Genomic DNA, 11274 nt, shown 5'->3' on the forward strand with positions numbered 1-11274 from the left:
ACTCTGTCCTCTTGAAGAAGATTGTCTCATCTTCCTGACAAACAGGTGGCTCACTTAAAGAATAATCTGCAGTTTGGGGACAAAGCCCATCCAAGAAAAAAGCAGAAACTCTAAATGTCACCTCGTTATTTAAATAGACGAATACGCTTTTAAAAAACTTCATGGGGTTTAAATCGAATCTTGGTAGAGATTTTGTCAACTTTACAAGTTTTAAGGTGCCTGTGAGGCGTCAGGGGGAGGTATTGGGGGTACCCATTTGCAGAGGGGCCACAGAGTGAACCGAAGGGGTCTCAATTTTGGCAGCTTCTTTGCCTTGGAAGTGAAATGTGGAAAGGCAGGCAGATGTGTGCTGCTGTGGTATGATGCAACCTTGCTTATGATAGGCCAGATACATCTGAGTCCCACCACGGGGTGCTGGGGCGCGTCAGTCTTAAAAGCCAGATGAGCAGTTTATGCTGTCCTCACACTTCCTCTGTCTTTATGCTACAGATGTCCGGACTGCAAGCCTGCACTGTGCTGAGAGAGAGATGACTTGAGTGGCCAGCATCTTTTTTTTTTTTTTTTTAAGCTCCACAACAATGTCTATGAACAATTCCAAACAGCCAGTATCTCCTGCAGCTGGGCTCCTTTCCAATACAACTTGCCAGACGGACAACCGGTTTTCGGTATTTTTTTCAATCATCTTCATGACAGTGGGAATTTTATCAAACAGCCTTGCCATTGCTATTCTCATGAAGGCCTATCAGAGATTTAGACAGAAGTCCAAGGCATCGTTTCTACTTTTGGCCAGTGCCCTGGTAATCACAGACTTCTTTGGCCACCTCATCAATGGAGCTATAGCAGTCTTTGTGTATGCTTCTGATAAAGACTGGATCCGCTTTGACCAGTCGAACATCCTTTGCAGTATTTTTGGTATCTGCATGGTATTCTCTGGTCTATGTCCTCTTTTTCTAGGCAGTGTGATGGCCATTGAGCGATGTATTGGAGTCACCAAGCCAATATTTCATTCTACGAAAATCACATCCAAACATGTGAAAATGATGTTGAGTGGAGTGTGCTTGTTTGCTGTTTTCATAGCTTTGCTACCCATCCTTGGGCATCGAAACTATAAAATTCAAGCATCGAGGACCTGGTGTTTCTACAAAACAGAGCACATCAAAGACTGGGAAGATAGGTTTTACCTTCTACTCTTTTCTTTTCTGGGGCTCTTAGCCCTTGGCGTTTCATTCTTGTGCAATGCCATCACAGGAATTACACTTTTAAGAGTTAAATTTAAAAGTCAGCAGCACCGACAAGGCAGGTCTCATCATTTTGAAATGGTCATCCAGCTCCTGGCTATTATGTGTGTCTCCTGCATTTGCTGGAGTCCATTTCTGGTAAGAGCCTAACATTTTGACAATTTCTGCTTTCTTTTGTTTTTCCCTGTTGAATATGAGGTTTGTTGTTTTTTTCAAAGTTGTGGTCTTGAGGCAGCACTGTTCAATCTTTTAAATGCTGGAGTTTATTCCTACTCAAAACTTACTTTAACACCCAGCTCTGGCTCAGGATTAAGCTATTTATGGTACCCATGGTTATTTTCCTACAAGTCCTGAGTTGAAAGAAATGTCTTGCTAAACAATTCTAACTATAGTGTAACCTGCTTGCAGAGGAGGATAAAGTAATTTTAACAGAGCAACATAGTTTTAATATACTTAATAGGATTAGTGTCAAAATGTGAAAAAAACTGGCCAACTATAATACAGTATTGTAATGGACTCAACTTAAGTCTTAGTAGAAGAAAGTCACACAGACTTTTAATTTATCTAAAAGGCATATTAGCTCCTGGGTTCTTGTAAACACACAGGACTAGGTCTTGGCTTACAAAGGGAGGTGATGAGTTGAGATAGTTGGATAGTTGAGGTGAACTCTATGGATAGGTTAGGTGAAGAAATCACTAGTTCACCAACCCAAGAACAATGCTCATAGTTCAGGGAGAGGTGTGATTGGTAGGAAAACCAGGGATCATTCCCTTATCATTCCATTCCTTTAAGGAAAAAAAATTTTTAAATGTAGCCAGTAGCTATGTTTGATTTTTATTTGGAAATGAAAACTAAGGTTAAGGAATTAACAACAAACATCAGTCATTTATAGTATCTTCTAGATGGAAGAAAAAAATACATATGATTTTTAAGTATGGCCATAACTCCCTTCATCATTTTACTTTATGATGGGAAGAGTAACAACATGCCATGAATTCGAAAAAGAATCCTCCGTACACAGCTAGTGATGGCAGTAAAGATGATTTTCATTCCTTTTTCGGTAATGGTGAACAAATAGGCTAGAGATAGTAATACAGGGGAGCCACAGGTAGGGGAGATGAAGGTAGATGGAATGCACCCTTGCCTGGTCCTATAAAGGTGCTTGTTACTGATGCAGTTTTCCCAAACCCCTAGCAGGCCCATGTCTAAACATTGTTGCTAGTGGAGTTTTAATAAACAATCTTGATGATCCTGATGCACAAGAAAGTTTGTGAGACCTGCTGTTGCAGACAGATCCCCTGACAGCTGATTTTATTTTACAAAAGGATTTCTGCTTTTTGAAGATTTCTTTATTTATATTATGTCCTCACAGTCTCAGTTTAGCTTACTTGAATTGTCTCGAATTGGTCCTCGGAGCCCACGCCCAGGGAGGCTAGGTTGGGTCTGTCAGTGGTAAGTCAACCTTTTGAGACCTGCCTGTTATCATTTTAGTAGGCCTGAGGTGAAACCAAGCCAGGATTTGATCTGTGCTCATAGTCTAGTTATTTGAACCTGAAGCAGAGAACAGTTCTGTCAATACTTGGAATCACTTCAGCGTTCATTCTTGAAGTTTTATTTATGCCACCTTACAAAGGGAATTCCCTTCAAAGGAGACTCCTTTTTTCCCCTTAAACTTTGAAATAGAGTAGCTTTTCCAAAATCAGAAGTGAGTGTGAGTAGCACTGAAATTAATTGGGGGTTGGAAAGAGAATATGAGGAAGGTGAGGAAAGAGGTACCTGAAAATAGTTAAAGAAACATTTTAAATGAAAGTCGTAGCTCTGGAGAGAACCTGAAAACAATGGGATACGGTGTGCAAGGAGAGACAGGTGGTCAGGGCAACCAAGGTGATCACTGGTGCTTTTGTTTCTGTTTGTTCTCAGTCACCTTTAAAATTCTGCTTAGTTATGGCTTTTGACTGAGAGAGAGGAGTGACAGATAGGTTGACTGCTGTGAGACTGTGGAAGGTAGCAAGATTTCATGCTCATCATGGATATTTTGAATTTATGTTTTTCTCTAATTTCTCTTCCTGAATTTTTGGTTTCCTTCACTGTTGAAATAGATATTACAATTTAGTTCCTATTTTGAACATATTTCTACTGGGAGCACAGTTTTATTTTTGTGCAACATTTTCCAGGTCTATGTTCTGTTTATGAATTATCAACACACCTATGACACCAGTGGATCAATATTTCTAAAATGCCTCTTAGCGTAAGAATTATTTCTCTGTTAGATGCATAATGGATATGCCACCAACACTTGCTGATGGATTGATATTTTATTTGAAGCATTCTTTGCATTCTTGGTTTCTCTTGTGAAGACTTAGGTCTTTATAGCAAATTCTGACTAAGAGATTCATAACTTCTGTGGTCCGGACACACGTGCCTTTGGCATTAGGGTAAGGCCACCAGTCAGCTCTAAATGGAACCCTAGTTAAAAAAAAAAAAAACACTCAGGTTTGGGAATGCCAAATAACACCCAGTGCTAGCATCTCATTTGAAATATTTCTCCATTTTTTCCTTAAATGCTTAGGAAAAATTGCATGGGTGTTAATGACTGAGCCATCACTCTCCACCCTGTATTTTTAAAAAACCAAGAAGTTTTAAAAATATCTCTGAAATCAAGCTTCTGGATTCCCATAGTTGTCCTATAATATTGATAGCTTCCCCCAATGCCCTACTTTACATCATGTGCCTTCTTTCTTTGATTGATGAATATAAATTGTTGGATTTATGATCTGGTTGAACACTTGTGCCCGATTTTTGACCTATTTTCACTGTCAGTTTCAAGCCTCAAACTGGAACAAAGTTACAGGCGCACCACTAAATGGAACAGACAAATAATGCAGATGACAGCGGTTGTGCTTGTTAAGATTCATTGTGTTGAAACTTGGCGATTGTGGCATAATTTCTAAAACTATTTAAATTTGTAGCTGATGACAAAGGGAGTGCTTTATTAATTTCGATGATCTAGTTCAACCAATACACAGGTGAGATGATCATGTTGTTTGAGTTTTCTCTTCCTCTATTTAGTAGACTTTGTTTTTTCTTGAGTAGTTTTAGGTTTACAGGGAAATGAGTGACAAGCACAGATTTTACATTTACATTTACATTCTCTCATGTGCCCCCTGACCTCTTTGTTACCCTTCCTTATTAGTAAGTCCTCTGGTGTGGTACATTTAGCACAATTCATGCCCCATTCTTACTGACTGAAGTCTGTAGTGTTTTTCCATAATGTTGTACATTGTGTGAGCTTGGATAAATTAATATGGACATGTGTCCATCATTGGAGTATCATACAGAATAATTTCGTTGCCCTAAAATCCCCTGTAGTGTTTTTTAAAAATTTTTAAAATATAATGTATTATTTTTCCAAAGGAGGAAGTGTGTGTTTTCAGGAATTAAGATTTAGAAATGTAGTACAAATATAATATTAATTCAAACTATAGCTCAATAAAATTTAAACTTTTACAATATCTGGATTTTATAGTTTTAAACCTGGGGACTCATATAAATTCATTCAATTATAATCCCAACTGAAAAATACAGGAAACTACAAGGGTCACTGACTAGTTTACAATTTCATTTAGCAACAGATTAATACAATAATATTTAAGAGACAAATGGCAACTATACAATTGTCTTCTGTGTATCCTAAGTGAGTCCCCATTCCTTAATAAGTAAATCTTGAAGACATTCTTTTGATGTTTCTAGGGTGAGGGGAAAAAAGCCCATTTATCAGCCCTTCAAGAAACATTTTCTTGATATTATTTTTGTTTTTATACAAATAATTATTCTTTTTAATGTTCCGTTCTAGAATACGTAACCCTGAAAGAAACTTATTATTATTGCTATGCTTATTTCATCAGTTTAGCAGAGCGATAAATAGTTGTTGACTGGTTGACTGTAACTTAAGTAGTATGAATGTCCAGAGATTGCAAATGATTGACCAGAATGTGGATTCTCGGTTTTGTAGGTAAGAGTTAATTAGGCAAATGCTGAAACCAAATGGTAATTTTTAATCTGTTCCCTAAGTCAGCACCTGTAGACACTATTAAACTTCAGCAATCTTTTACTAGAAGGACATACATTTGTTCACTTTTACTTCAGGGGCAGAGGATAATTTTGATTTGGGAAAAGAAGAGTAAAGCCTATGAAAAGTAAATAGATTTCTTATATAGATGAGTTTATCCAAGAAATGTGTTCCCTTGCATATATAAAATTTGAACTTGATTTTTTTTAAGATTATTTACTCCTAATGCTAGTGTTTCTAGCCAGTGTAGTTAAACATTTAGTCACTAAGATGTTTGTCAGCGATAATTAAAAATGTTGGGTAGCCGATTGAAGTTCGACCGAATTACTACAGGTATTGGCATCAAAATGAACAGGTCTTAGAGGGCTTATGGCAAATGATGAGAGCCTTGCTCTTGGGGAATTTACCCTCCTAAAGGAAGCTGCCTTGACCATGGCTCCCCCCTTTTGGTCACTCTGTGTGCAGTGATGGGTAGATGTGGGGATACAAAGTCTCTTTCCTTAGCACAGTCTATCAGAAGTCCAGTCATTTATACATTACCAAAATATAAACTATATTACAGATAGGTGTGATCTGATGAACATATTGAGCTACATACAGACCTTTGGAGTTGAATTCCTTTGCATTTATTATCTCACTCCATGAAAGTGTATGGTGTAAGATTGGTTCAGCAAACGTCAGTCAATTAAAAGAGACATTGCTAAGTTGAGAATTTTCGTAAAATTCTGTTGCTTTAGATGTGTATAGTGGTTGGAATACTTTTGGTATTTTAAGTTAATTTACTCTTGGCAAAACAAGATTTCCTGTTTTTAAGGCAAAAGAGTTATAAAAATGCCCAAAGATACCATAGACATTGGGAGGGCACTTAAAAACATTGCTTGAATGATTCAAAAGTAAATGAATCAGAAACATGTGGATTAGATTTATACCCTCTTGGATATAGAAATCTTCTGGCTTAATGTGTCTTGAGGTTTTTATTAAGCTCCAAAACATTTAAAGAACAATTCAAGATTGTTAATGTGCCCAGAATCTCTCAAGGTTGCCAGTTTTAACTTTGTTTAGTTTTTCTTACTTACTTATTTGACAGAGAGAGAGAGAGAGAGAGAGAGAGTGAGCACACAAGCAGGCGGAGCAGCACAGGGAGAGGGAGAAGCAGGCTTCTCACTGAGCAGGGAGCCTAATGCGGGGTTTGATCCCAGGACCCCAGGATTATGACACGAGCTGAAGGCAGATACTTAACTAACTGAGCCATCCAGGCGCTCCAACTTTGTTTAGCCTTATCCTTACAGGAGGTATATAAAATAACTTCCATTGTATTTGCTTTGGAAGGCATTTCTCGCCACACCAAATTTTACCTGGTACATCAATGCCATTTTTCTATATTTAGAGAAGACTTCACCCAATAGGAGAAAACGATCTTTTCACATTTGCAAGTATTACTTTTCAAAGCTTGTGTAAACCTGTCTTTCTGTCCATCCTCTCCTGAGTGTAAAGATGGTAATGCCACAGAAGAGTGGGTACAATTGTGGTTTCATACAGAGAGGGAGGCTGTTTTTTCTCACTCCTCCTGATGGTAGAACACCACCATGGAGTAGCTGTAGTGTGATGATGAGGAGACAGAGTCAATTGAGTAACATAAAAGGATTTATTTTAGATTTTGTGCACAGTTCCAAATCTAGCCTTCTCTTTAAGATGCTGTAATTATTCAAGTACAGGCAGGGAGATAGGGTCCTATCCCAACCACCTCTTGGCTATAACAGGGAGTGACTCTAAGCCAATTTTTTTACCTCTGTGAACTGATTATAATAATATGACTTACCTAAAAGTACTATCAGAAAAAGTGATCTGACCTCCCTACATCTCATAATACAGTAGGTGGCCAGTAGTAAATCTAAAATCCAAAATCCTCAAAAAGTCTATTGCTTTTACCACTACCCATCATCTCAATTAGAAAATCTGTCATCTGTGTTTAGTCAGATGTTTACCGTGTCCTCCTCTATTAAGAAGGTTTGGTTGCTGTGGAAAGGAGCAGAGGGAGCTTGAAGCTTCAGAAAAGTTTTCTTGGACATTTCCACCTGAAGTTTCGAGTTACCCTTCCTTATTTCACTGTCTCGCCAGTAATAAAGATGTTGTCTGCAGATCTGCATAATTTGAATTCAAATACTCCAATATTTTATGATGATAATCATTCATAAGGTATTAATCTATAAATTACTGGGATCAGGTTAAAATTAGCTCCCATTTATTGAGACTGTTACATATACTGCGCTATGCTTGGGTTGTGAGTAGTTCCAAGGAGTGAGATAAAGCTCTTCCCTCAAAGAGCTTGTAACTTAGTGGAAGTGAAAGGCATACCCTGTCTGAGAGCTAAGAAGAATCCTGTTTATTCCACCTCCTGGCTCTGTGACAATAACCACTCTGTGCCTGTCTGTTCATATGTAAGATGAGTATTGTAATGTTTCATTGGGTTGTTGGGAGGACTAAATAAATTCATATATGTAAGTTAAAATAGTGCCTGACGTAGTATCGTATGTGTCAGTGATTATACATTATCATCTTTGTCGCTGTTACTATTAAATATTACTGCAGCCAGACAATACCTTTGTCAATGAGACAATTGAAGGCACTTTTTAATTAGTTATTAAAGGAGTAATGGATGTTCTAGTAGATGGCAGTCCCTTCTGATTTGGTGGCCCACAATTATTACTTGTCTATAGGTTTGACAAATATTTATTGAGCACCCTACTATTGTGCAAGGCAGTGTTTTAGATACTGCAGTAACAATCACTGATTTAAGTGTTCACAATATCTATGCTGTAAGAAACGATACTCCTAGAAGACAAGGGAAGGCATGTGTAGGAAATTGAAATACGAAGATATTTGATTACATTTATGTTATAAGAGAATAACAGGTATTCTTTTGTGAATATATGTGGATGAGATGACTTTTGATAACATAAAAGTAAAAATTTCTGTAGTACATTATTTAGGAGGAAAAATTACTGGAAATAAATGGGATCCTAAGTGAAGTAATGTAAAAACCAAGGAGTAAAGAGATAATAATGTATATAATTCCTAGAGATACAAAAATGTACGAATAAGAAACTTAGTATTTAGGACAGACTTTTACCGTATTAGAACACAGCAGGTCATGATAAATTAATATTAAAAGCTAGGAGAATTTTCAAATAATGACACATGAGTAGCAGAAAATTAAATCATAAGATAAGATAATTTAATAATTCAAATCAGTATTTTGTACTGTCTATTGGTAAGAAAAGTGACTCAGGATATAGAACAGAAATAAATGTGGGTGAAATGAAGCATTACAAGAACCACCAAGTCTTTCCAAGAATTTATTTAAGAAAGTGCTGGAAAGGACTGAAAATAGAGAAAAACAGATTACCATAAACATTGATAATAGAAATGAAGAAAATAAAATCACTTACGCTTAGATGTACTTGCTAATTTACTCATTGATTTACTCATTTGGCAGACTTCTGCTGGGTAGAACATTCGGTGTCTCTCTAGGTGGACAGTGAAGCAGAGACAGAGTCTTGACCTGGGAAAATATTCCTGAGGCCCCTTCTAGCAATCATCCTTTTAGCTTCTTCATTTTATCCATGGTCTTCACACTCCTCTCCAACCCCTAATTCATACTCTTCCTTCTCTTTCTACTTTTATTTTTTAAACTTTAATTTTTTAAAAAATTTTTGAGAGAAGGAGAGAGAAGAGGAGGTCAGAGGGAGAGGAAAAGAAAGACTTTTAAGTGAGCTCCATCTCACAACCCTGAGATCATAGCTTGAGCCGAATTTACGAGTGGATGCTTAACCAACTGAGCCATCCAGGTGCCCCTCTCTTTCCACTTTTAATGTGGAATAAATATAACTGTTTGCATATTTTGGCCTTGTCTGGGAGCAGGGCAAAGTGTTAATTGCTGTATGAATTTCTTTAGTAAATAGTGGAGGAAAACAAGGAAAATAAAACCCACAGGAATGCCCAGGAAGGACTGGGAGACATCCAGGAGTGGAGAGCAGGGAGGAGCAGGGACAAGGCAAGGACGGAAGTGGAAAGCAGGAAGCCAGGTGTAGGAGTAGCACGTGAGGAGAGAGACACTCCTGTGTCCTAGGAACTCCACTGGAAAGGAAGGCCTCTCTTTATTTCCATAGGTATCTTTTCCTTACTAAGGAACATTAAATTTGTGTATCCTGTCCTCTCGATCTACTTTAAAAAATGCAATGTTTTCTCTAAGTAGAAAATTGTATTGTAAAAAAGATACAGTAAACTACACATTCAAATTAGGAAAAATATCTTCCAAATCCCACTCTCTGGAGATTACCACTATTAGCATTCTGAGTGCATACTTTTACTCATCTGATAGGGAAAATATATTGGTTTAATTTCTTTGATTAATAGAATAAACTTTCTTTTTCTTATATAATTGGGCATTATCTTCTTTTTTTGTGAATATGTAGGTTTCTGTAAATGATTTTCAAGAACTCTTTGGATAACAAAGAACAGATAATGCTAATATATAAAAACAGCTATAAAATCAGTTGTTATAAAAGCAATTGTTTTTCCATGTTCATTGTTAGCCTTTTTATTTAGTATTTTAATTTATAAAAGTAGTGAATGAATCAATAAGTTTTTTTGTAGTTACTGCTTTCATGTTCAAAAATACTTTTCTCAGGCTGAGATGATATTGGTATTTCTCTCTTTTTTCCTAGCACTTTTGCTTTTTCATTTTTTGTATTTATGTTTTTAATACATTTATAGTTTATTTTGTTTGCAAGTTAATAACACGAATTTTCTTTTGAATGGTTAGCTAGCTGGCCCAAAATAGTTTATTGAATGATCTTTCTGTAACTCTTTAAAATTCTACCCTTTGTATGTATGAGATTGTTAAGTGTGTTTGGCTCTTTCTGGACCTTTTTTTTTTTTTTTTTAAAGATTTTATTTATTTATTTGACAGACAGAGATCACAAGTAGGCAGAGAGGTAGGCAGAGAGAGAGGAGGAAGCAGGCTCCCCACTGAGCAGAGAGACTGATGCGGGTCTGGATCCCAGGACCCTGGGATCATGACCTGAGCCGAAGGCAGAAGCTTTAACCCACTGAGCCATCCAGGCACCTCTCTTTCTGGACCTTTTATTTCACCCTACTGATCTGTCTTTAACTTTATGTACAACTACCATCTTCTTCACATTTTATTTAGACGTGCATTCAGTCTGTCAGTTACAATGTAGAGTGTTCCCTTTCATGACCATGCTTTCCCATAATTGAAATCATTTTTTGAGTAATAATTTATTTTTATTGTGACAAAATTCACACAACATAAAATTCGTGATTTAACCATTTTAAAGGGTACAATTCCATGACGCTTTTTACATTCAAAATGTTGTGTAACCATCACCACTATCTTGTCTAGAACATTTTCATCATCCTAAAAGGAAACCCCACACTCATTAAGCAATCATCCCCCATTCCCTGCTTCCCACTCCCTGAGGTCCCTGGCAACCACTAGTCTCTTGTCTTCATGGATTTGCTTATGTTGGATATTTCATATAAATGGAATCTTAAAATATGTGGCCTTTTGTGTTTGGCTTCTTTCACTTAGCATAATGTTTTCAAGGTTCATGTATGTAGTGGTATGTATCCATACATCATTCTTTTTTTTGTAGTTGAATAATATTCATTTCTATGGATACAGCTCATTTTGTTTATATACTCATTAGTTGATGGACATTTGGGTTGTTTCCACCTTTGGCTATTGTGAAAAGTGCTGTTATGAACATTTGTATACAAGGTTTTGTTTGAACACTGTTTTCAGTTCTTGTGGGTGTATAACTAGGAGTGAAGTTTGCTGGGTCACATAGTAATATTATGTTTAGCTTTTTGTGGTAACACCAATCTGCTTTCCATGATGGCTGCACCATTATACCTTCCAATCAGCAATGTATGAGGGTTCCA

The 11274-nt window shown here is 36.9% G+C and overlaps 1 protein-coding gene across 1 annotated transcript; it reads left to right on the forward strand.

The window, feature by feature from the left end:
- The first annotated feature begins 491 nt into the window (after window positions 1-491).
- On the forward strand, window positions 492-5438 carry LOC111143481 (prostaglandin F2-alpha receptor-like). Its single transcript, XM_022497261.1, has 2 exons — window positions 492-1376; window positions 5385-5438. Exons 1-2 carry the CDS (start codon window positions 579-581, stop codon window positions 5436-5438), a joined length of 852 nt encoding a protein of 283 aa, XP_022352969.1. The 5' UTR covers window positions 492-578.
- Window positions 5439-11274: the final 5836 nt, after the last annotated feature.

The sequence above is a fragment of the Enhydra lutris genome, unplaced genomic scaffold (assembly GCF_002288905.1).
Source record: "Enhydra lutris kenyoni isolate GAN:26980312 unplaced genomic scaffold, ASM228890v2 scaffoldscaffold9, whole genome shotgun sequence".
Lineage (NCBI taxonomy): Eukaryota > Metazoa > Chordata > Mammalia > Carnivora > Mustelidae > Enhydra > Enhydra lutris.

What these genes read in the sequence shown, in the direction of transcription:
- LOC111143481 (XM_022497261.1), top strand. Translation starts at nt 579, where the DNA reads ATGTCTATGAACAATTCCAAACAGCCAGTATCTCCTGCAGCTGGGCTC. An exon ending in TTTGCTGGAGTCCATTTCTG is followed by an intron (nt 1,377 to 5,384) that starts GTAAGAGCCTAA and finishes CTTTTACTTCAG; the next exon opens with GGGCAGAGGATAATTTTGAT.